The following is a 26130-nucleotide window of genomic DNA, read 5'->3' as shown; positions in this document are numbered from 1 at the left end:
GTCAGAATAAAAGTTGAACATTTGTTTGACACTGCCAAGTCACTAGCAAGTGGGTCTCTTCAAGGGCTGAGGCTCTCCTTGGCTACTTGGCAATTATTACAACATAAAACAGTTTTTTCTTACTCTCAAGAAAAAGCAATCAAGGACTGTTAAACACCAGCTTTGAATTTTTTTTCTCACATTTCTGGATACATAGAAGATCAAATAAACTTATAAAAATGTCTCTCAACAAAACTGTAACTTTAAAATATTCTGTTTCTCATCTAAATTCCTTCAAATTAGCAAATCTTTTCTACGTATCTGAAAATGTGACATGAAACAAAAAAGTGATTGTACAAATGAGACGACAAAGAGTTGTAAACTGAATCAAAGAATAAAATATTGAATCTCTGAGTTAGTGTAAAAAAATATTCCCCCAAAGATAATGAAACAAACAACTGACTTATTACCTATACTGCTCTCTTTTGTCATAAAAAACAAATCAAACTTAGTCCATGATAGCAGTCTCTTGTGGAGATGATAATCTATGATTCCCTACAATGCAGTGAATCTCTCATTTCATCAAGGGTCCAAAAGGAATTAGGATATTAAGAACAGCTCCAACAACTGCACCAACTCAAAAAAGCTCATCGATTTGGTTTCCAACTCCTTTTCCAGCTTTAACTCTCTTACTCTCTGCAGCCTTGCCTGGCTCGTACCTCAGGGTATTCCTTTCTTGGGGCTTCCTCATCCCCATGGAGCTCTTGTTTCCTCCCTAAGCCAAATTCTACCCATGCTTCCAGAGTGGTTTTAAACTTGTACCATCTCTTTCTCCAGTCTGCCCAGATTGCTCCAGCCCACAGTGTTTTTCTCCCCTCTGATTTCCCACTGGACTAGTACTGTTGATGGCATTCCAAAAAGCTAAACTGAAACTTTTAGAGACCCTAAACTCTAAAGAGAGTGTAAGGAAGTCTGAGTTTTGATTTTTCTTATGAAAACTTCTTTGATTTCTGAAATATCAAATATTGGGGTATATCTGTTTGATAATCCAGTGCTGTAAATTGCTTCAATTGCTGGTTCCTATCCAAATTTTACTCATCTTTCCAGGCCCAGATCATTCCCTCTTCTTTGATGAAACCTCCCGGACTCCCCTTTGACCTTTTAGTCTTCCCTAGTCCATTTTGGGAGACGGAAATGGCAACACACTCCAGTACTCTTGCCTGGAAAATCCCATGGACAGAGGAGCCTGGTGGGCTGCAGTCCACGGGGTCGCGAAGAGTCAGACATGACTGAGCGACTTCACTTTCACTTTTCAGTCTCATGCACTGGAGAAGGAAATGGCAACCCATTCTAGTATTCTTGCCTGGAGAATCCCAGGGACGGGGGAGCCTGGTGGGCTGCTGTGTATGGGGTCGCACAGGGTTGGACACGACTGAAGCAACTTAGCAGCAGCAGCAGCAGTCCGTTTTGACTGAACTTCGACAGCACACAAAATTTAGCACTAGGTTTTAGGATTCAACATATTTGCTGTATCATACTGTTAGACTGGTTAATGACAGGGGCCATGTCTTATCCTTTTACTGCACCTTTCATGGAGTCCAGCTGAGTGCCCAGCATGTCAAATTACAGAGCACACGAGCTTAGCCCATATTAGGAACTCCTTACCCTGGCCTCACACAACTAGGTAACTTACTGAGCCATTCTAGACTTGTCATTTCCTGAACATGTCATGTACTTAAATGCCTTTGTCTTCTACTATCAAAATCTTAATTCATTCTTATAAATCCAGCTCAAGTCCCACCTCTCCCATTAATCTTTCTCCAAGCCCCCATGTCAAAATTAACTGCTTCTTCCTCTGAGCTCCTTGTTTTATACATTAAAAAAAAAAACTTTTCTTTTTGCTGCTTAATATTAGAATCTTCTAGACTGTGTGCTCTTTGAGAGAAAAAACCAGGTCATGTTCATTTTCTATTTTAGCATGTAGCATAGTGTCAAGCATGCAGAAATTAAATATTCACATATAAATAAATGAATGAACTTACAATTTTATTCTCCAGTTAATCAAGTAACATCTTGTTAATATCTTTGGTTTAGCCTTGGCATTTTCATAGATGAGATGAGAAAAGTCCATAAAACTATTCAATGAATTCTGGATTTGATGAAATATTGTGGTTTTGCTTAATATTTTATCTTATTTCAATCTTAAAGTTTGATGGCAGCATTGTTTATAAAGTAAAAAACTGGAATCGATCTAAACGTCCAGCAACAGGAGACATATATGAGTTTAAGACTTTCACAGAGAAAGTTGTTTTTCTTTTCTTTTTCATCACCATCTACCTCCAGAACTTTTTCATCATCCCACACTGAAACTCTTCACAGAGAAACTTTTAAATTATAACCTATAAAGTTTCTATTCTTTCTTTACCTAAAACTATTACTCACTTCTTTTATGCATTTACTCGACCATCATTTTTACTATAATTCCCTAATCTGGTTGGTAGAGTTTATTGACTTTAAAATATTTATTGATTTATTTTATTTATTTTTGGCTGTGCTGAGTCTTTGTTGCTGTACACAGGCTCAGTAGTTGCAATCTGTATGCCACAGTTGTGGTACATGGGCTTAGTTGCCACAAGGCATGTGGGATTTTCCTGGAGCAGGGATACAACCCATGTCCCCTGCACTGGCAGGTGGATTCTTAACCACTGGACCACCACCTAAGTCCCAGCAGAGTTTATTTTTAATCATTTAGTAAAGTAATGAAGTTTGTTTTTCAGCTACAGTTGAGGAAATATAGTATTGAAAATACATTATAAAAGCAAAAAAAAATTTCACATATACTGCAGTTCATAAATGGACAGCAACCTTTATGGATACATACAACCATGGGTCACACTGCAGGACAGCACAGTAGTTAAGAGCGCAGGTCTTGGACCCTGGCTCCACCTGCTACAGTTATTAGCTGTGTAATACTGTAAAAGCCTTTCTGTGCCTCAGTTTCTTCATTTATAAAGTGAGGATAATGGTATCCATCTCATAGGGTTATTTTGAGAGTTACACTGGCTCATACACATAAAGCACTTAGGACAGTGTGTGGTACATAATCAGTGCTTACTAATGGACTAGCTGCTAGCATCATTATATTTTCATCATTCTCACGATTCTGATTATTATAATAACCACAATATTACTCCCCTGAAGTAAAATTTTTTTCAGGGAGCAAAATTTGTTCAATCTGGCTTTGCTGAACTGCTGTTTAAAGAAATCCCCTTCCTCTGTAAGTTGGCTTTGCTTCTAGAACCAATAAAGCAATCAGTCTTTGCTCTTTAACAATGGGACCGGCTCCCTCGTGAGGAGTGAACTGCATTGCAGTTACTCTACCGAGGTTGGAAAGCCATTTGCCACAAGCACCCCTGTCCTGATTTCTGCACTGAGAGAGGCTGAAAGAGATCCCTTAAAGGTCCCAATCTAATGAATGACCATATGAATCATTCTGAGGTTCCTTTCAAGCTCCAAGATTTTCTGCCTATTTACCAGGTTCTCACATGCAATGTTAAATAGCAGTCTTGCCAGGAACCTGCAGTTCACACTCTGAACTGAGGCGGAAACAAATACTGTCACAGAAAAGCAGAAATCTTAAATTTCTTTCTGTGTTCTGAACAATGCATTTCCACAGTAGTGAACCACGTTTGGTGACTCAAGTCTCTCAGCAATTCTAGAGAGGAAATTGTGAAATTATCGCTGTTTGCTGAGACAGTACTTACAGTTTGCCAAAAGAGGGAGCATGGGAGCAGACAACACGTTTGTCCAAGTCTTTAAAAAAAAAATGTTTGTTTGGATTCTGTTTTTTAGTTTTTTATTTCTTTCGCAAGGATTGGATGAAACTAAATGACAGTTACAGACAATATTTTCTTTTTAAGACTGTCTTAAGACAGAAAGGTCCAAGATTGAAAATAGACACATAACTTTAAACGATCTCTATCTTCCCCAGACAAAACATTCACCTTATGCCTGGCTGCCACACATCAAACAGCTCTAATTAAACTGCTCTCATTAAAAGGAAAGGAAGGAGGAGCTCAGGCCAGCAGTTCTCCTGAATAGGGAAGCAATCACATATTTAATAAAAGTGCAACTTTCTCTCCTGGCTGCCGTGGATTATTTAAAAAAGAAGGATTCATTGTATATATAATCTAGATCTCACCTTTACTACAACAATGGAGAAGTTATTGAAATAACCAAGTTTAATGAAAGTTAATCATCAGGGTGCCAAGTTACTCACTCCCTAAGGCTAAACACTCCTTGGTGCCAAGCAAGAGGAATGATGTAAGCTCCGAGAACCTTTTGTAGAAACAAGTCTGAGATTCACACTCATTAGTCACTAACATTGAGTGAAAGCCTGTGTAAGACAAGGAGGTTTCTATAAGACACACATATCCCTACAAAGTCATTGTTTCAATACAAATTTGATTGCTGCTTTTGTAAAGGCAGCTTTGGCAATTTCCCCATTTGTACATATATTTTCAATTTGCAGAAGAATTCTGCAAGTTCATGTATTTTTAGTTTAAGGAACATAGTCAGTCTCTTACTCAAATTACCAAAAAGTGCTCTGTATCATGTTTAGCCTAAAAATTTAAGAAAGACACCTGGAAAATTCACAGAGCTTAAAATTTTCCCCCAAATTATATATGTTATATAAACTAATTACTTGATAGTTTAATGAAATGGTTTCTTTTATTGCTGCTGTCCACTGTATTAAAGCAATATGATGTAAAATACTAATCTAAAGAAGAAAGTTAAATATTCTACAATTTCCTAAGATTTGGTTTAATCTCCATGTGCCTCTGAACAATGCTCTAAGGTAATTCTGCTAACACTTTCTAGACCTGGAAAACACATGACCTTAGATTCAGTTATTAACAGATTTATAACAGAAAAGATATTATATTATAAAATTCTTCTTAAAGGACAACCTTTAAAGTTGGATTATTTCCTTAACTAATACAGGAAGCAAGATAGGCAGTGGCTTTTTGAAATTTATGGTTTAGTCAGTCCCATGCAACAGCTGGCAATAGTGGGTCCTAGGAGGAGAAAATCTGTGAACATAGAAGCAGATTTCACAGGCTACATTTTTTTCCTTTATTTGGGTTATCATGTGGAAGACAAGATTATTTTCCAAAATGATTAGTCATTCTCATCAATTAGCCAGCTAAAGTATCAATCCTGAAGGAAAAATGTAATAAGCTCTTCTTTTGTAAGTGCCATCTGTCAAAAACTGTCAGAGTTAGTCAAAGCTTTTTACTGTCCCAATCAAATCATAAAACGAGTGGAAAGTCACTGTACAAAACCCATTAAGCTATGTTACTAAATGTCCAATGCTGCATAAAAACTATAAATAGCTTTGCACTTCTAGGTCTTTTTTTCAATTTGCTTTTCTTGAAGTAGTAATGATGTTCTGCTTCAGTGAATAAAATAATTTTGGAGCTGCCTTAGTGTTTAATCCACATACTCTTTCTGTGTGGAATGAAAGCAAGCAGTAATCAAATCAGAATTTTAAGCATTCCTTGATGTATCTCTTGCTAACAATTTTAAAAATTAAGAGCACCAAAGATAGCAAAGACTGAAAAAACTAGTCACTAGGCTTAATAATCTTACAAATTGACATTCCTTTGGGGAATAAAATGCTGTTTCTGGGAAGGGCATCTAGTCTTTTTCAAATATTTGCAAAGGAATTCATACTCTAAAAGGAACATCACTTACTACTGGCTTAAAAATAACAAGCCAGTAGCCAACTCTGAACAAATACAATGTCCAAAAACTGATTACTGAATTAGTAAGGGTTTGTTTCCACACTGAACACAGTCTTTGCTCTTTTAGTACATGGTTGATCCAATAGTTGATCTAAGGGCCAAGTAAGAATTCTGATAACTGAAATTTGTCCAAATAAGTAGCCAAAGTAAGCTGAGGACCTGATCCAAACCACTTAATAACATTGAAATACTTCTCTATTTTTTTCTTACAATATGTTAAAAGAAGTTTCAATACTTTCCTGGTAAGTTCTTCCATACTCGAATGGATCCCATCTATTCTGGTGATAGCTCCTAGAAATGTAAGTAATTTCACAAAAAAGGGTAGGACACATTTGGGAACAGACACCCAAGGCCATTAATCAAGTTTGTATATTTTGTAAGGGTGGAAACAATTTTTTTCATCAAAATGTTTTTGCTTTGTTTTCTCCAGGAAAGCTAAGAAGAACGAACCCAAGAAGGACATGCTAACCATTTGAAATCTGAGTTTTCAAATCTAAAATAAAGAAAATTTGAAAAGTATATTGAAACTGAAATGAAGTAAAGGGTGGCATATGAATTTAGTATCTTTAAGGAAAAATTAAAGACATCTTCAGATACCTTGTCCAGATGAAGCAGAGATTGGAGGCACTCTGACAGTTTCTTATATTTAAAATAATGCCCAGAACCTACTGTGTTAGATTTTTGGTGAAAATAAGCAATAATCTTAAATTTAGTACAGTACTATACATGAATACTTACTTAAAAAAGATTAAAATTTACACTATATAAATTTTAAATAGCCATGATATGTGCACCAAGTTTTATTTGCCTGGAAAACAATACAAATAGAACAAATATGTGATTCAAAATATTAAATGTTCTTGAATTGTACAGAAGAAAAAGAAACTGAAGTGAAACTGTAGGAATTGCTGAACTTCAGATAAATGTTTCTTCAAAACAAGAGATATTAGTTCCTAAAAGATTTCTCTAAAGTTAAAAAAAGATTAAGAAAAACATTAAGCCACTGGGTTATTATGTTCAAACAAAAACTTACATGTTTCTTAATGGACATGTGTTTACATTTACAGATAGTAAACTCAGTCTCTTGTCTTATAAAACAGAAGACACCACTGATGTATAAACTAAGCGAAATAATAAAAGCCTCTTTTTCATATTAGAACCTTTTAAAACCTAAATCTACCTTAGCATTATTTTCCATGAAAACTTAATAGGGAATGGCTAATCTGAAAGCAAAATGTTGAACAAATCACTTTCAAAAAAAAAAGAAACACATCATGGGATTTTACTTATAGCTAGCAGCATCAACTAACGCCCCAAACAATGGCACATGAACTCAGAGTATCAGCCGGTCCTCTCCTCCCTCCTGAATTACCTGACCAATGGAAGTTTGGGTTTGTTGTTTCAGAAAGCACTGTTTCTTACATTCCATCAATTGTTCAAAATCATGCCACATTTTTGCTTGTTTCATATTTGGACCATGACTTTCTCGTACAGCTTTTTGTTTTTCCCGGAGTTTCTAGAATAAAAAAAATAAGAGTAATTAAATATCATATAGGGATTTACTTCTACTGCTCTAATCAGAAGAATATGGTATGCTTTGTATATCTGATAAATAATAGCTAAACCACATGATATATGAAAGCTAAGATGATAAAAGTTAATTAAATTTACGATAGATCTAAGACAACCTGAAGCTAAAAAGGACAGAAAAATAGAAAAGAAGGGGAAAATAAAGGAAATCAGGAAAGTGGAGCAGTATCATGGTATATAAAAAGTGCAGATTTTGGAAGTCAGAAGACTTGAGTTCCAGCCTTGGCTTTGTCACTAGCCATAAGGAAGACAATTTCTCTGGACTGTAGTTTGTTCAATTGTCAATTAAGGTTAATAACAGGAGTAATTATAAAAGTAACTGCTTTATAATACTATTTTTTTCACATGACAATAGATATAGAAATAATTACAAACTATCATGTGTTATATATGTTATTATTATTAAACATTATATTCTTTCCTGAATCAGTATACTCTAAGGGTATGCTCTATGCCCAAATAAATCAAATTGTATGCAAATATTCTTCAAGGAGAAGGTCCAGTGATATTTTAAAAAGGTTCAGATCCTTATCATAATTATTTTTGTTACTAATAGCCCACATATATAGTTCCACCTTCCAATATTGTTCTACTTACTGGCTAAAATCATAAACAGGAATAGGAACATTTTTAAGTAAACTGTGAACTGTTCTTTGGCTCTGTGTTATGGCAAATCAAGGAAGAGTGACAAAGAAAAGATCGCACAAAGTCAGAGAGACAATGAGAGGAAAGAAAAGTAGGAAGGAAAGAAGAGAAAAACAGAGATGACAGTACACACATAAGGAAGCACAGAGTAACAGTAATCACCAAGAAGCGCAGAAAAACAAGCAAAGACACAAACAGATTACATGGGAACATCCCCATCTTTTCCTCTTTTAGTATGCAGGGTTGATCTAACAGTTGATCTAAGGACACAAGTGAGAAGGCCAGAGGTCGGTACTTGCCCAAATAAGAGGCTAAACTAAACTGAGGCCAGATTCAAAATGCTTATTAAAGACTGCCCTTCCCACCTATGGCTAAGAAAAGCAAAGTTAACAGCAGATAGCAAAACAAAACAGAATGAAGAAAATATAATTTAAATATAAATAGCAAATTTTTGACACAATGCCTGGCATGCAAATACATCTATTTAAGTCTATGTTACAAATAAAGTATCTTACAACAAATATTTTTATCCTCATAAACTAAAACAAAAGTAGTAAGTCAGATCAAGAGTTTTAAGAGTATTGAACATGATTTTAAGATTAAGGTACTACTTAACTGTAACTTTTCTTATATTATTGGAATAATTTCTTTCTAAAAAATCCTAACAACCTATAAAAGCTATTTAAAGAACCAAAGACAGGATGCGAGCATTGTCTGTATCAAAAATATTAAATTTAATTTGCTTCATAACCATATGTGTTTGAAACCTTTAACTTTATGAATACAACTGACTTTGTAATTTATTTTTAATGTTACTGTCATGTACTACAGATTTATTTTATGGATAGTTGTAATGCACAAAAAATACTTGTCACAGATTTCACTCTTCTTAAAAGGAGGAGGTGGTACAGGAGAGGGAAAGTTACAACTTTGAGCATCATATTCCACAGCACTTGGTAAGGCAAAGTCTAGTATACGATAGTGTGAATTGTAGCGCTATAGTTTGGTCTAATTTCAGAAACTCAAGCTGGCCTGAGGAGGTCTGTGGATGTCCAGTCTGCTGGTTTGGAAGACTTATGCTATTGTGAGTTTGAAAGCCTAGGTATATTCTGTGTTTGCTTTGAAAATTTAGATCTGTTCTAAGAGTGAGAGGATCAAGAAGCTTTGTTTCTTAAGTGATACAGCCAGACAATCAGGGCATGAGCTAATCAATGGCTCATTTTGCTCAAACATGCTTGATGTCAGACTGTTGCTACTGCTTTCTCCTCAAATCTTGCAATATAATAAAACACTATACTGGGAGGGGAAAGAATAATCATATTTAGCCATTAAGTTTGAGTCTTTGAAAGGATTCAAGGTTTGGCAAATATTTCTCTATATACAACATCCATTCAGATACTAAACAAATGATGTGGAGGAATATTTTCATATGAAAAAGTACATTACTTCACTTAAGAAATATCTGGATGAAAGTCTATTATTGACAATCATACTAAATCCTAAAGCCCCCCAAATATCTAGTTAAAATAGTGTACAAATGTGTGTACAACTTGATTCAAATACATACATTTGAACATGAAAGTATCCAATAGCTAAACTGTACAATATATTGATTGAAGCAAAGCCATATTGTTAATTTGTACTTTTAGAACAGAAAAGCCCATATTTATATAAAATCATTTCCAGGCTGCAGACTCAAGAATATTTGAACACTGAAATGAGACACTGACATATAGTTAGTATTTTAAAAGAAAAACTGCAGCTAACAATTCCTAACAAATGATAATACAAACTGGATACTCCTACTAGAAAAACTAAGAGGAAACTTCAATTTTCAGTAGTGAAACTCAGTAAGAAACAGATAAAATGGCATATAGTGAAGCATGGTTAGCATTCACTATGTAACATGGTCTTAAAATCATTGAAGATTAGAATCAATTAGAGAAATCAGTTAGTCATTTATGTCCTGATGGTCAAGGCCCCTACCACGTCTTCCACTAGGAGTGTCTTAGAGAACTGAAAAAACAAAGCTCAATCATACACTCCTATTTTTAGTAGTCCTCATATAAGACTGGCAGGTAGGGAGTGGGTTTCTTAAGAAAAGTTTTTCGATTATTTTTAACTGAGTCAATGTTTGTAAAGGACTTAGACCAGGCCCCGGCTCATAGTAAGAGCTTTGTGCTTATTAAATAAAATAAATGTGTAAGTTTATACTTATCTTATAAACAGAGATACCTGGGAATAATGTGAAACTTGTAGTTCACTCATTACACGTGGCATTTTGTTATGCATGAACTTTTTATTTAAAACTAGATTTCTCCCTTTCCCCCCAAATCTATGTGCCTTCAGTTTTATAAAAATAAATTTCTAAGGAAGAGTCTTCATTTTTGAAAGGGAGTAAGAAAGTTCTAATTTCCCCTATAACCTTAAAAAAAACTAACAATGACATAACCGTGTCCTGTAAACCTGAATTATGCACACATTAAAAAACAAACAAATATTCTTACCTTTCCAAGATTTTCCTGTTCAGCAATATTTTTGGTATATTGTTCCCTAGGAAGTCAATATAATGATATAGTTTACATTTACTTCAATTGATTTTATCATACAACTAAATTATAAATCAACATATCTATCTAAATATATTAGATAATACAGTTTAGAGTACTAGAGTCAGAATGAAACTCATTATCAAATAGTCCCTTTTCTAATCTTTAGTCAGTTCATCTAATAAACAATAATATAAGTAAAAAAAAACAAGGCAAAATATCATGTAAGAAATTAAGTACTATTTGTGGTTAATCTACACTTAAAACAATAGAAATACATTTGCTTAAATTACACTTTTTTGGAAGAGGCTTGCAGAACAGAGAGAGAATACACATTAAAAAAATAACAAACCACAATAAATATCATCTAACCCTGCAATCCAACTTCTACAAAGCTTTCCTATAGAAAAACTCTTAAAACTTAATAAAAATAAAAGCAAAGACTATTCACTTCACCATTGCTTACAATAGTAAAAATCTACAACCAACTAAATGTTGATAGATGGGGAAATGTTTAAATAAATTATGGTACATGCATTCAAAAGAATAATACAGAGTTGTGAAAAAAGAATGAGGTAGATTTATAAATACTAAACTGGACAGAATTCTAGATAAATGAGGTATGGCAATGTAGACAACATTTAATTTTTGTGTACTATACTTGATAATGGTTACTCTTTGTTTTTATAAATATTTCTTTTGTATGCTAAAAAATTATAAATTTTTAATGTAAAAAATATAAATCATATCATATGGTATTTTTAAACAAAAGTATAATTATATTTTAAGACAAAAAGTGAGATTTAAAGTGTTAAGGACAAAGACTGAAGAATGAGGACAACGGAACCAATGATAAGAAGAGAAACTTTAGACCTCAAATTTGTATGGAAAAAGACTATATTTCTGTGAAAAGCTACACAGCAGTACTCAAGAAGAAATTACATAACACAAAATTGGGAATCTACGAAATCATAAACCACAAAGACAAACTCTAGCAGCTTAAGTGAAGATAGATTTGCATTGGTGTAAAAAAGGGAGGTTAACGTCTTTAGAACAAAAGAATGGCAATCAGAAGTACCCGAAGTCCTTACAGAGATGAAGTGAAGGTAGAATTTGTGCACAAGAATACATTTGAATCAATTCTAATGAGGTGGATGAAACTGGAGCCTATTATACAGAGTGAAGTAAGCCAGAAGGAAAAACACCAATACAGTATACTAACGCATATATATGGAATTTAGAAAGATGGTAACAATAACCCTGTGTACGAGACAGCAAAAGAGACACTGATGTATAGAACAGTCTTATGGACTCTGTGGGAGAGGGAGAGGGTGGGAAGATTTGGGAGAATGCAACTGAAACATGTAAAATATCATGTATGAAACGAGATGCCAGTCCAGGTTCGATGCACGATACTGGATGCTTGGGACTGGTGCACTGGAAGGATCCAGAGGGATGGTATGGGGAGGGAGGAGGGAGGAGGGTTCAGGATGGGGAACACATGTATACCTGTGGTGGATTCATTTTGATATTTGGCAAAACTAATACAATTATGTAAAGTTTAAAAATAAAATAAAATTAATTTTTAAAAAAATAAAAATAAATAAAAATAAAATAAAATTAAAAAAAAAAAAAAGAATAAAAGTGAAAGGGAACAGACCCAGTCTGGATGAACCTTCATTTTGCCCATAAAATTTATGAGACACTAAGTCAATGTTATTTGCCTTCCTAGCTCTCCAGTGAAAAACAGCTCAGAGGATATAAATGACATATTACTCAGAATAATGTATGATTATAATTAAGAGAACTTTAAATAATTCATTTATTACCCCAGGTCTAAGGAATGTCCAAATTGTTTTAGGATTTCCATTTCTATTTTATTAAGAAATCAATAGGCGCATGCTCAACACTAATATGTAATTTTATTCAATTGATTTATTCAAGTAGTAATTACAGAGCACCTGTCCTATACCAAGCATGTCCTGGGATTTCAAGAAGAAAACAGGGACAGACAGAGTCCTCACTCTTCAGGAACTCATACTATATCATTTCTAAAATACTGCTGCAAACATTACATTGAACTTGAGCTCCTATGGCATATATTGTTCTCTTTATTTTATAGATGAAAAAGTGATATATCCAAGGTCACAAAACTAGAACTGGAAAAATCAGGTTAGAAACAAAATTTTATTGAGTCCCTTTCTAGAACTTTGATATATAACATCCTGCCTCTTTAAATAAAATTACATTTTACAGGTGATCTTTCAAAAACAAGCTAATTTCTTAGACCTTTGGCCTTATCAGAAAGTACCATAAAAGTAGAAAATGAAATGACATCAAAAATATTGTGTCTACACTAGTAATAAATTTTAAATATATATCAGTGAGTTTAGAGTATAACTCCATTTTATTCCTAAATATTCTTATCATGTACTTCTCTAGTCAGGGTGCAATATTTTTCTATTGGAAAACTGAGGAATGGTAAAGATTTATAATGATTTTTAAAATAATGGAGACCTCCTTGGAAGGCCAGTGGTTAAGACTTCTCACTCCCAACCAGTGCAGGGGGCACTGGTTCCATCCCTAGTTGGGAAACTAAAATCCCACATGGTGCACTGTGTGGCCAAAAAAATAAATAAATAAAAACGATGAAGAGGAATATCTAGAAAAAAAATAGCTCAGATCAGAAAACCAATAGCTCAGGAGCAATGTTTCCTTTGTTACTAATTGTATTGATAACTTTGGAAGAAGAGGAGGGTTCGGGATGGGGAACACATGTATACCTGTGGCGGATTCATTTTGATGTTTGGCAGGACTAATACAATTGTGTAAAGTTTAAAAATAAAATAAAATTAGGAAAAAAAAAACAAAGAGAAAAAAAAAAGAAACAATTTCTAAAACTTTTATTTTTCAAGAACAAAATTACTTCTCACATAAGTGAACATTAGTATTGACTACATAGATTTAATGAGCAAAATTTACATGCAATAAAAGAATTTGAATAAATACATTCAGTATGTTTAATATGCTAGAGTATTAAAAATAATATCCTATTTATAGGATATTTTCAGCCTGGCTTGCATTATATTAAAAAATGTAGACTTTGCAAAACATTCTATTTCTTAGATTCCTTTTTATAATATAAATGTACTGCTGTTGTTCAGTTGCTAAGACATGTCGGACTCTTTGTGACCCCATGCATTACAGCAGGCCAGGTTTTCCCATTTCACTATCTCCTTGAGTTTGCTCAAACTCATGTCTATTGAGTCATGAATATCAATGTATAAGCTACTAAAAATCTCAACTGCAATCTTGAATAAATGTGAATCCTACACTTCATTTGAGTTCTTATTGAATGGTAAAAGCAAAGCATTTGAATTGTGATAAAGGGCAAAGAAAGTTTATCTTGTTCACTACTGCATTTTTTTCAAAGCTAGCAATTCAACTATAAATGCATTTTTAAGGCAGCATTTATTATGTTATAGTATGCTAGGATTACAAAAAGAAAAAATCACCATGTAAGGACTAGTAGTATTTATACATTCCTTGTTTCAAAGGCTGGCACTCTGCAATCACAGAATTTCTAGCTGAATTGCAGCTGCTCACACTGCAACAATGAGCACACCAATGACCAGAGTCCAGGACATGTGGGACTTTAAAAATAGACCAAATTTAGTGCTTATAAAAAAGCAACTATGAAATTATATGTAATGCTACATGCATACATACTCAGTTGTGTCTGACTCTTTGTGACCCCATGGAATTTTCGAGGCAAGAACACTGGAGTGGGTTGTCATTTCTTACTCCAAGGGATCTTCCCAACCCAGGGATTGAACCTACGTCTCTTGTGTCCCCTGCATTGGCAGGCAGATTGTTTACCACTGAGCCACCTGGGAAGCGCAACATATTCCTGAGGAGGGGGTAATGGGGATTAAGTGGCTTAATGGCTTTAAGAGTTTCTATTTCAGGTGATGAAAACGTTTTGGTAATCTATAGTGGTGATGGTTACATAATATTTTGAATGTAACGAATACAACTGATTATACACTTAAAATTGGTTAAAATGGCAAATTTTATGTCTTTTGCCACAATTAAAAGCAAGCAAACAAGAAAAATTATATGTATGCTTTTTTTTTTCAAGTTTTGAATGCTTTCCATTTTATTTATTTATTTTTTTTTTTAGATTTTTTTAAAATTTTATTTTATTTTTAAACTTTACAATATTGTATTAGTTTTGCCAAATATTGAAATGAATCCGCCACAGGTATACCTGTGTTCCCCATCCTGAACCATCCTCCCTCCTCCCTCCCCATATTCTCACTTAGTCAGGAGGGCTGGACTACCCAGAGGATGTTCAACAAGATTTAATTCTAAATAATATCTTACTATTTGCTTATTTAGGTACTCTGTATAATTCCATTTTATCTTCTATAGATGAAAACATTAAGTAACTCAATATAAAAACAACAAAATTACTTGCCTAATTGCTTTTCTTTTTTCTTGTTGATCAGAGGAGACATACGCCTTCATTTCATCAGTAGCACGACGAAGTTGTACTTCTAGGTTCTAAGTGGGAAGACTACGTAAGTCCTTGATACAGAAAAATCTCAGAAAAGTTTCTGATCCAATTTTCTTTGTCTTACCTTAATCATACAATTTATATAATGGTATCTACTTTCTTCTTGAAGACACTCCTCACGGAGCCCTCTGACTTCCTAAAACATAATTTTAAATGCGCAATATTATCGAAAGAATAATTAGATACAGAAAGGATAGCCAAATGTACAACAAAAGAAATACTATCAGAGTATTTCCTCTTCTGTGCCAAAACTTTATTGTATCAGACTAGGTTGCAATCTTTTCTAGAGACCATGCATACCACTCTACAACCTGTAAGTTCAGTTATTAAGTAACTACTGTGTGCCTAGCTTGGTGCTAGGTGCTGGGGACAGAGAAGCGAACAAGACAGGTCCCTGCTCTCATTCAAGTAGAGCAGACAGATGTAAACAAGGAAATGTGTAATGAAGGCAGTTTCAGATGGGGTAAGTGCTATGAAGAAAATTCTGCAGTACAATGTGATAGGGGTACTGAGTGGGTGAAGTTAGACAAGTGATTAGAGAAGATCTCTAGGAGGCGGTAACATTTAGGCTGAGACCTAAAATGGTGAAAGAAAAAGAGAGAGAAAGGCAAAGAGCTGGCAGTAGAGTATCCCAGAGAGAGAAGAATATATGCAAATCTGCCCCTGAGGAGAAAACAAGCTTGGCCTGTTTGAAGTACAAGAAGAAGGCTAGTATGTCTGGGGTCTGTGGGTGAAGAGGAGAGCATGTGGATATGAAGTTCATGGAGCAGGTAGGGTCTTGAAAACCAAAGTTTTGAAGTTAGATTTTAAGTGCAACAGGAAGCTGGTAGAAGGTGGTTTAAGTGTTGTACCAGTTTCTTTGGCTGCTCTATGGAGAATAAACCTTAAGGAAAGGCAAGTGTGGGAGGGGACAGGAGGTTGTAGGTTACTGTGGTAATCAAGGAAAGACATGATGGGGCCTGGACTCTGGCATGATGGAGAATTTAGGGTGTGTACATCAAGTTTGAAGAAATAAAAATCTCTGCAACTTGGTAGACAGACTCAAGGCATGAGGGCAAAGATCTGGGAATCTTTTGACATTGGTGTAGTAAAAACATGCATACAAAGTCAGTTTCTGCTAGGTTGTTAAAATAAGAACTATCTTCTTACCTGTTCTAATTTGGACCGATTGCTTTCAAGGCCTGCGGCACAGCTATCATACTGGGATTTCTTTTCATCACACTCTTGGGTTAACTCCTAATATGAAAAGAGTGATTGATTGAATAAATAAAAAAAAAACGAAGGCCTAAAAGGTGACTCTGAAACAATACATGCCCTTGTCAGTCTTGTAACTTAACTCTAAGCTTCTTGGCATACTAACGAGTTATTTATACAACAACCAGATATTTGAGCATTATGACAGATGAAGGTGCTGATAAAAGAATAGCTGCCATGTATTGAGCTGTGTGCCAGGCTCTCTGTTAGAAGCTAGGGATACAAGAGTGAACAAAAGAGTCAAAATTCCTTCCTCTCAAGTAATGCTCAGACAAGTAAACAGGCTGACTGCTACGAGAGACAAACGCAAGGTGTTACAGGAGCACATGCAACTCTCACTGGACTTAACCCAGGCTTGGGGATCAGTAGGGACAACTTCCTGGAGAAACTGATATCTAAGCTGAGGTACCAAGGATTAGTAAGAATAGTTAGAAGGGACAGACAAGGAGGAGAGTGTTCAGAAAAAAGGAGCACTATGTATGAAGTCTTGGAAGATTAGAGAAAAGAAGGACAATTTAGGACGTGTAAGTAGTTTATTATACTGGAGCACGTCTGGGAAGTGTGAGAAGGGGCTGAAGACTTTGGCAGAGGCCTGATCAGAACTTTGTAAACCATGTTAAGGCTGTTTGAGCTTTACCCTTGACAATAACTGAATCTCACAACAACCCCTTAAGGTACATACTAATATCCCCACATTGTGCTTAGAGAAAGTTCACAGAGGACAAGTATCTTGCAAAAGATTATATGACTGGAAAGAGGTGTTAGAATTTGAACTCAGGCTGTTTGAGTAGTTTTACGCTTTTTTCTAATGTAATATTTTGAAGCAGATAATCTGAAAATTTGCTACCAACACCTAGAAATGCTAAAAGTATCAACAAATGCTTGATAAGGTAGGGTTAGCATCCTTTCAAATTGAGAGCTAACTGAACTCTCAAAGAAGTAAAATGAATTACCAGAGTTAGAAACGAAGGATGACAGCCTGTGGATACCCTTGGTGAAGGGAGTTAGGATTCAATCTTGATAACAGAATGATTAGAATGGCTAGGCAGGGCAAAGACCTTGAAATCTGTGAGTAAAGGGTTAACATCAGGCCAGCCTGGGAATGACCTTGGTTTTACATAGCAGTTTCCTTGGAAACAAGAGAGTTAACATTACTGGGTAATGTTGTGTGGTGCTTCCATTGCTGGATGGGACTGCATCTGGGTTGGGGTGACTAGCAAAGTATAAAAGATTGGTGGGAAAAAGATGGCATGGCTTTTATGTATCAAAGTGACCTACAGACATCTGAGGCTCTTGTGGTTGACAGTCACACACACCCCAAATAGGAGAAGGGGCAATAGAGGCTATGTACTTGGGTAGCTGTTGGGCCTGTAAATGAGATGAAGATACTATAGTAGACAAAGGACTTTTTTTGTCTGTGAGTCTGATGGACAAACCGATTAGTAAATGTAGCTATGTTGCTTCAGAGGCAGATGGAACAAAGGTGCCTGTCCTCAGCAAGTTTGGGATTTGGATTTACCCTATGTATGTGATCTAAGAACTTCCAAGCTGAGACATTAACTCAAAATTAGCTCCAAACTTGTGACATTCAGAACACAGAATATCAGCAGAACAACAGCAAAAACACCCTGGAGGGACAAACCCTCTGTCCTAGCTGCCAGGATTCAAGAGACAAAACCCTACTAAACATAAGCTCACAATCCAAAACTATAAATATGCAGGGAATGATCAATCCATTATGAGTGAGAATTAGAATATATAAAACAGCAGGAGTAAACCTCCTCTAGCAGGAGAATACTAGAAATAAATCTATTAAATAAGCATACTTAATATTTTATTAAAGGAGGAACTGAAAACAAAAGACTGAAAAAGGTACAGTGAGTAAAAAAACAGACAAAAATGAAAAAGAAGTCACTGAAATTAAAAACTAAGTAGGTGACATAAATATAATATTAGTTCAGGAGATAAAAGAATGAATTAGAAAACAGAGCTGAAGAAATTATCAAAAATTCATCACAAAGAGACAAAGAGATGAAAAAATGAAAACGAGGTTAAACAACAGAGAACAGAATAAATACATCTGACATATATTTAACAAAATTGCTGAAGAACAGACTAGAAAGACCAGGGGAGAGAATATTTGAAGACATGTAGAATATGTCCAGAATTAATGAGACAAAAAGCACGAATTCTAGCAGAGCAAATAACACTAAATCTATAGTTAGATCATGTCAGTGAAATTGGACAACACCAAAGATAAAAATACTAAAACTATCTATAGATTCAAGGGAATCCCTATCAAAATACCAATGGTACTTTTCACAGAACTAGAACAAATAATTATAAAACTTGCATGGAAACACAAAAGACCCTGAATAGCCAAAACAATCTTAAGAAAGTAGAACAGAGCTGGAGGTACCACATGCCCTGACCTCAGACTATACTACAAAACTACAGTAATCAAAACAGTATGATGTTGGCACCAATGAGAGACACACAGATCAATGGAACAGAAAAAAAGCCCAGAAATAAACCCACACTTATGGTCAATTAATCTATGACAAAGAATATACAATTGAGAAAAGACAGTCTCTTCAATAAGTGGTGCTGGGAAAACTGGACAACTACATGTAAAAGAATGAAATTAGAACATTTTCTCACACCATGTACAAAAATAAACTCAAAATGGATTAAAGACCTAAATGTAAGAAATCATAAAACTTAGAGAACATAGGTAGAACACTTTCTAACATTAATAAATCATAGCAATATCTTTTGGATCTGTCTCCTAAAACAAAGGTAACAAAGGCAAAAATGAACAAATGGAACTTAATTAAATTTAAAATCTTTTGCATAGCAAAGGAAACCATCAGCAAAACAAAAGATAACCCACTGAGTGGCAGAAAATATTTTAAAATTATATTGGTGATAAAAGGTTAATATCCAAAATATATAAATAGCTCATACAACTCAGTATCAAAAAAAAAAAAAAAGGCCCAGTTGAAAAATAGAAGACCTGAAGAGTCAGGTTTTTTCCAAAGACATACAAATGGTCAACAGCACATGAAAAGACGCTCATCATCATTAACCACCAGAGAAATACACATCAAAAGCACAGTGAGATATCACCTTACACCTGTCAGAATGGCTACCACCAAAAAAGACCACAAATAATTTGTTATTCATGAGGATGTAGAGAAAAGGGAACCCTTGTACACATTTGGTGAGAATGTAAATTGATGTAGCTACCATGGAAAATAGTGCGGAGGTTCCTCAAAAAACTAAAAACAGAACCACCATATGATCCAGCAATTCCATTTCTGAGTATATATCCAAAGAAAGTATATTAATTTGAAAAGATATATGCACACCAATGTTCACAGCAGTATTATTTACAATAGCCAAGATATGCAAGCAACCAAAACGTCCATCAAGAGATGAATGGAAAAAGAAGATGTGAGATACACACACACACACACACACACTATGGAATACTACTCTGTCCTTAAAAACAAAGAAATTTTGCCATTTATAACAACATGATGAACCTGGAGGGTATTATGCTTATTGAAATAAGTCAAAAAGAGAAAGACAAACACTATATGATATTACTTATATGTGGAGTCTAAAACAAACTAGTGAATATAACAACAAAAATTAAAACCCATTATAGGGAAGACATTACCTAAAAAGAAATGAGAATTAAATCAATAGCATATCCTTCAACATGAGAAAAGAGAAAGCAATGAAAATAGTTTTTTTCTGACCAAGTGACTATTGAGGAGGAAAAACAAAGACGGTTTACTTTCGGCAATGATTCTTTACTGAGAGAACTACTAAAAGAAAACAAAACAAGGAAATTTCATTTCAGGAAGAAGGAAACTGAATCCAGAAGCAAGGAATAAAGTACATGAGGCAATGGTAAGAATTGCTAAATATGTGGGTAAATCTAAACAGGAAAAGACTGTATGAAGTAGTAATTATTATAACAGTAATGACCACCATGACAGCCAATTTTAGAGTTGAAGAAATAAAATGGAAATTAAATACCAGAGGATAGAAACACATGTGTAAGGCAAGAGAGGGTATGAAATCATTCTGAGGCCCTTGTGTTGTTCAGGAGATTAACAATTGTTCAGCTGATTAACTTTAGGCAAGAAAAGTGTGCTAAAAATATAAGAGTAAACAATATCAGAACAGGAATAGAAAAGGAAATAAAGGGAAAAAAGAAGATAAAGAAAACAGGATTGGTACAATGGAAAGTAGAAAAAGAAAAAGAAACATAGGAAAAGCACAGTCAATAGGATGTGCAAAACAGAAATAAATTCCAAAGTATCAATAATAAGAGAAAATATAAACGGGACTAAACTCACTAATTAAAAGACAAGTTCTCAAACTGGATGTAAGAAACTATACCTACACAAAATCCCCTATATGATATTTAAGAGACATATAAAGGACAAAAATAAGGATGCAGACAGCTGAAATTAAAGAAAGACATACCAAGCAATACTAAACATAAGAAAGTTGGCACACTTATATTAATAGCAAACAAAATAAGACCCTTAAATAAAAAGCACTGCAAGGAATAGAGTCATAAAATAATGATAAAATGAATAATTTACCAGGAAGTTTTATTTTGTTTTTTTTTTAAAACCAGGAATCTCTTTCTAAATTGTGGTAAAATACACATAATCTAAAACTTAACTATTTTAACTATTTTTAAGGCTGCAGTTCAGAAGTATTAAAACATTCACATTATTGTACAACCAATCTCCAAAACTCTTTTTATCTTGCAAAACTTAAACTCTACATCCATTACACCAGGAGTCCCCATTCACCAGGAATTTTTGAACAGGCACATTCAACAGCCTTGATCTGATAAACACATGGAGAACTCAGTACTCAACAACTGGAAAATATATTCTTTTCCAGATCAAGTCATTAAAAAAATTATGTTGGCCTCAGCTCTCTCCATGGCCACCCTTAACTCCTGAAGACTATGGAGCTACTCTTTAAAAATTCTCAAGGAAAGAAAGCATGATGTAATGATTTTTATGCCCAATCAAGCAGTGATTGAAATATTTAAGGCAACAAACTCTAGAAACTCATCAGGGAATATTGTTCTTCTAAGCTTTGAGGACTCTACTAGAAAACAAATGAGAGACAATAAAAAGTAGGAAAATGGGTATGAGAGGATTAGTAATGAGCACTGAGTCTAACAAGTACAAGTATGATACTAAAGACAAAAGGGAGAACTAGTGTAACAGAACAGAAAGTAAATGTTATACGCTCTGACAATGTAGACATGATATATAAAATCTGCAGGGAGGGGAAGGGAAAATGAAGGTGGAAGGTAGAATGAGTAAGCTGGTCTCCTCAGCAAGCAGTTTTCCACTGCTGTGGATGGTAGGGGAAGGGCAACAGATATAATTTAAAGCTGATGAATCAAGTCATAGTATAAGCATATTACATGTATAAAGGCAAACAGTAAGAAAGACAAATGACCAAAATGAGGTGCTAAAGGAGAGGGAAGAAGAAGTTGGAGGAAAAATATCAATTTCATCACTACTCATAGTGGGAATTAATAGATACTATCAACAGTAATGAAATATTAATGGTGGCATTACAGATACAACCAGTAGAGCAAAACCACAAGCCAGAAAATATGAAAGAGAGACAGAGACAGAGAATGAACAGAGGAATTTATTTTTATAGGCTTTAAAGTCAGAAGCAAAACATAATAAAGTACACAAAGACCAAATACGTTTGCATATCAATAAATATGAACTGGCTAAACTTATTTCTTAAAATAAACCTGTTAGATTATATCATATAACAAAACACAATTCAAGATCTATTCAGAGACATACCTAAAACAAAGCAACTTTTTAAAAGTTGAAAGCAAAAGATGGGCAAAAGTATAGCAGGAACAATGAAAACAAAGGAAGCAGACATTAATATGTCAGAGTTAACTTCTGCCCCCTCACCCCAAAAAGCCTTTGTCTTTTTCTATGAAAGTAGAACAAAGGTGTGGAGAGCAAACTTCAGGAAGCCAATAAATAATTACCTATTCATTAATTTTCAGAAAATTTCTAGAAAACACACAAAGAGCTGTTAACATTATTTCTAGGGAGTGTGCTGGGGTGGGATGTAGAGAGAGAAATAATTTCAGTTCTTTCCCTTAAAATAATTCTTTAGAGTTTGAATTCTTGCCAAGAGCATGGTTTTACTTTTATAAGAAAAAACAATAAGAAATATTTCAGTGAAATCAATAATTACCATATTATATACTCTAAAACAAGTATTTTAGCTTTAGCAATTACATGTATTATGCCATTTAATTACATATAATTTAAGGAACAGCTTCTAAAAAACAAACATGAAACTTCAAGATGCTAGCTAATTCCAGATAATTATAGAAGATTTAGATAAATATAAGCTGTACATCTTAAGTTGTGAAGCTCCAATTTTCAAATGATTATGAATATTCAATTTATAACAAAACAAATACAAAAGAAGGGAAATATATTAATACTTCACTATAAAATTTCCTAAATTTTGAGAGCTGTCCATTAAAACAAGAAGTGTAAAGTATTTTTTAAGTACTCCTGCACTTTAACAATATGATAGGGGCCTCCCTGGTATCTCAGTGGTAAAGATTTTTCCTGCCAATACAGGAGGCACGGGTTCAATTCCTGATCCAGGAAGATCCCACTTGCCGCAGAGCAACTAAGCACGTGCGTCACAACTATTGAGCCTGTGCTCTAGAGCCTGGGAGTCGCAATTACGGAACCCACCAGCTGCAGCTATGAAACCTGTGCTCCCTAGAGCTGGTGCTCCGCAGCAAGAGGAGCCACCGCGATGAGAAGCCCTCCCACCACAACTAGAGAAAGCCCGCTCACAAAGAAGACCCATAAATAAAGAAAGTAAATTATTTAAAAAATGTAATACATCCATGTAGTTTCAAGTGTTAGATATACTTACACAAGTTAAAAATAAATACCATTCAAACTAGAGAACAATTAAGAATTTCAGTTACTATTTGGAAATAACTCAAAGTCAATGAAGTGGCTTTTTTTCCAGTCTACTTTTCATTACAAAAGGTTTCTGGGTAAAAATAAACTATACAGGGATGTAGGAGACTGACATATGGAGATAAACAAAATGAACATTAGGGACTCAATAAGGTCATTGAACTCAAACGTTTAAAAAAACCAAATGGTTAATAAAAACGTGGGCAAGTTCTATACTCTTCTTTTTTTTAGACTTTTAAAACTGGTAAAATACACATAAAATGAAAATAATCACAATAAATAAAAATACTTATTTATTATTTTTTGGCTGTGTTAGGTCTCAGCTGTGACAAGCTGACTTCTCTCTAGTTGTGGTGTATGGGCTTAGTTGCCCTGCCACATGTGGGATCTTAGTTCCTCGACCAGGGATTGAACCCACACCCATGCATTGGAAGGCAGATTCTTATCTACTGGACCACCAGGAAAGTCCCACTTAAACCATTTTCAAGTGCACAGTTCAGTGGTGTTAAATATATTCACACTGTTGTACAACCATCACCACCATCTATCTGCAGAACTCTTTCTATCTTCTAAAATTGGAACTCTGTCCCCATTACTTTTCAACACGGCAGAAGACAGAAATGAAAAGCTTACAGGACTTCGGTGCCCCTTTGATTTGATGAATATGTTAATAACTGAAGAGCTGTATTATCTGGGAATGGTGGTGAGATAGCTATATTTCTTTGAAATGGAACAGGCAGGAAGGACTTGACATACAGAGAAATACAGTTAAAACACATAAAAATGAATTTCAGGTTCTGGTTATATTTTATAATAAATGACTTTATAGAATTTAGTATATGGTTTTACTGAGAAAATCAATTTTTTTGAAAGGCAATAGTATTCCTTCCTTTAAAACTATTTCTAATAGTTATAATGATAAATAACTTTTAAAAAACAGTTCTGTGTTATTAGTCATTGAATTGCTAAAGCATCACCACGAACAAAGCTAGTGGAGGTGATGGACATTGAGTTATTTCAAACCCTGAAAGATGATGCTGTGAAAGTGCTGCGCTCAAGATGCCAGCAAATTTGGAAACCTCAGCAGTGGCCACAGGACTGGAAAAGGTCAGTTTTCATTCCAATCCCAAAGAAAGGCAATGCCAAAGAATGTTCAAACTACTGCACAATTGTACTCATCTCACACGCTAGTAAAAAATGCTCAAAATTCTCCAACCCAGGCTTCAGCAATACATGAATCATGAACTTCCAGATGTTCAAGCTGGTTTTAGAAAAGGCAGAGGAATCAGAGATCAAACTGCCAACATCTGCTGGATCATGGAAAAAGCAAGAGAGTTCCAGAAAAACATCTATTTCTGCTTTATTGACTGTGCCAAAGCCTTTGACTGTGTGGATCACAATAAACTAGAAAATTCTGAAAGAGATGGGAATACCAGATCACCTGACCTGCCTCTTGAGAAACCTACATGCAGGTCAGGAAGCAACAGTTAGAACTGGACATGGAACAACAGACTGGTTCCAAATAGGAAAAGGAGTACATCAAGGCTGTATATTGTCACCCTGCTTATTTAACTTATATGCAGAGTACATCAAGAGAAATGCTGGGCTGGAAGAAGCACAAGCTGGAATCAAGATTTCAGGGAGAAATATCAATAACCTCAGATAGGCAGATGACACCACCCTTATGGCAGAAAGTGAAGAGGAACTAAAGCATCTTGATGAAAGTGAAAGAGGAGAGTGAAACAGTTGGCTTAAAGCTCAACATTCAGAAAACTAACATCATGGCATCTGGTCCCATCACTTCATGGGAAATAGATGGGGAAACAGTGGAAACAGTGTCAAACTTTATTTTTTTGGGCTCCCAAATCACTGCAGATGGTGATTGCAGCCATGAAATTAAAAGATGCTTACTCCTTGGAAGGAAAGTTATAACCAACCTAGAGAGCATATTAAAAAGCAGAGACATTACTTTGCCAACAAAGGTCCATCTAGTCAAGGCTATGGTTTTTCCTGTGGTCATGTATGGATGTGAGAGTTGGACTGTGAAGAAAGTTGAATGCCAAAGAATTGATGCTTTTGAACTGTGGTGTTGGAGAAGACTCTTGAGAGTCCCTTGCACTGCAAGGAGATCCAACCATTCCATTCTGAAGGAGATCAGCCCTGGGATTTCTTTGGAGGGAATGATGCTGAAGCTGAAACTCAATACTTTGGCCACCTCATGCGAAGAGTTGACTCATTGGAAAAGACTCTGATGCCGGGAGGGATTGGAGGCAGGAGGAGAAGGGGATGACAGAGGATGAGATGGCTGGATGGCATCACTGACTAGATGGACATGAGTTTGAGTGAACTCCGGGAGTTGGTGATGGACAGGGAGGCCTGGCATGCTGCAGTCCATGGGGTCGCAAAGAGTCGGACTCAACTGAGCAACTGAACTGAACTGATTGCAAAGTACCTTACATGTGTTATTTCATAATTTTACAACCACTCTATTAAGAAGGGATTGGTTTACAGGTGAGGATACAATATAGAGATGAAGTCATCTACCTAAGGTTATTTAGGGTCTGCCTGATTCTGTAGCTTCTCCAGAAGGAAAATTCTCTAGGCAGCCATACTTAGTTCTATATTACCCTCCTTTCTTCTGATCCTTACCCACAAGCATAGCCGGTTCAACTAAGGATGGATCCTTGATC

General features: G+C 35.0%; 1 protein-coding gene across 7 annotated transcripts in view; it reads right to left on the bottom strand.

Moving 5' to 3' along the window:
• The window catches only part of IFT81 (intraflagellar transport 81), a 112408-nt gene that overhangs the window by 7587 nt on the left and 78691 nt on the right, over positions 1 to 26130 (bottom strand). For 2 of the 7 annotated variants that reach the window (XM_059876013.1, XM_059876015.1), the window contains 5 exons: positions 16299 to 16385; positions 15214 to 15285; positions 15051 to 15136; positions 10529 to 10574; positions 7159 to 7302 (listed from right to left, as the gene is read on the bottom strand). In XM_059876013.1, the coding sequence (XP_059731996.1) occupies positions 7159 to 7302; positions 10529 to 10574; positions 15051 to 15136; positions 15214 to 15285; positions 16299 to 16385 (435 nt within the window). 7 annotated transcript variants of the gene reach the window in all.

The sequence above is a fragment of the Bos taurus genome, chromosome 17 (genome assembly GCF_002263795.3).
Source record: "Bos taurus isolate L1 Dominette 01449 registration number 42190680 breed Hereford chromosome 17, ARS-UCD2.0, whole genome shotgun sequence".
NCBI lineage: Eukaryota > Metazoa > Chordata > Mammalia > Artiodactyla > Bovidae > Bos > Bos taurus.
Note: the sequence above shows the minus strand (reverse complement) of the source record. Positions and strands in the feature narration are given on the sequence as shown.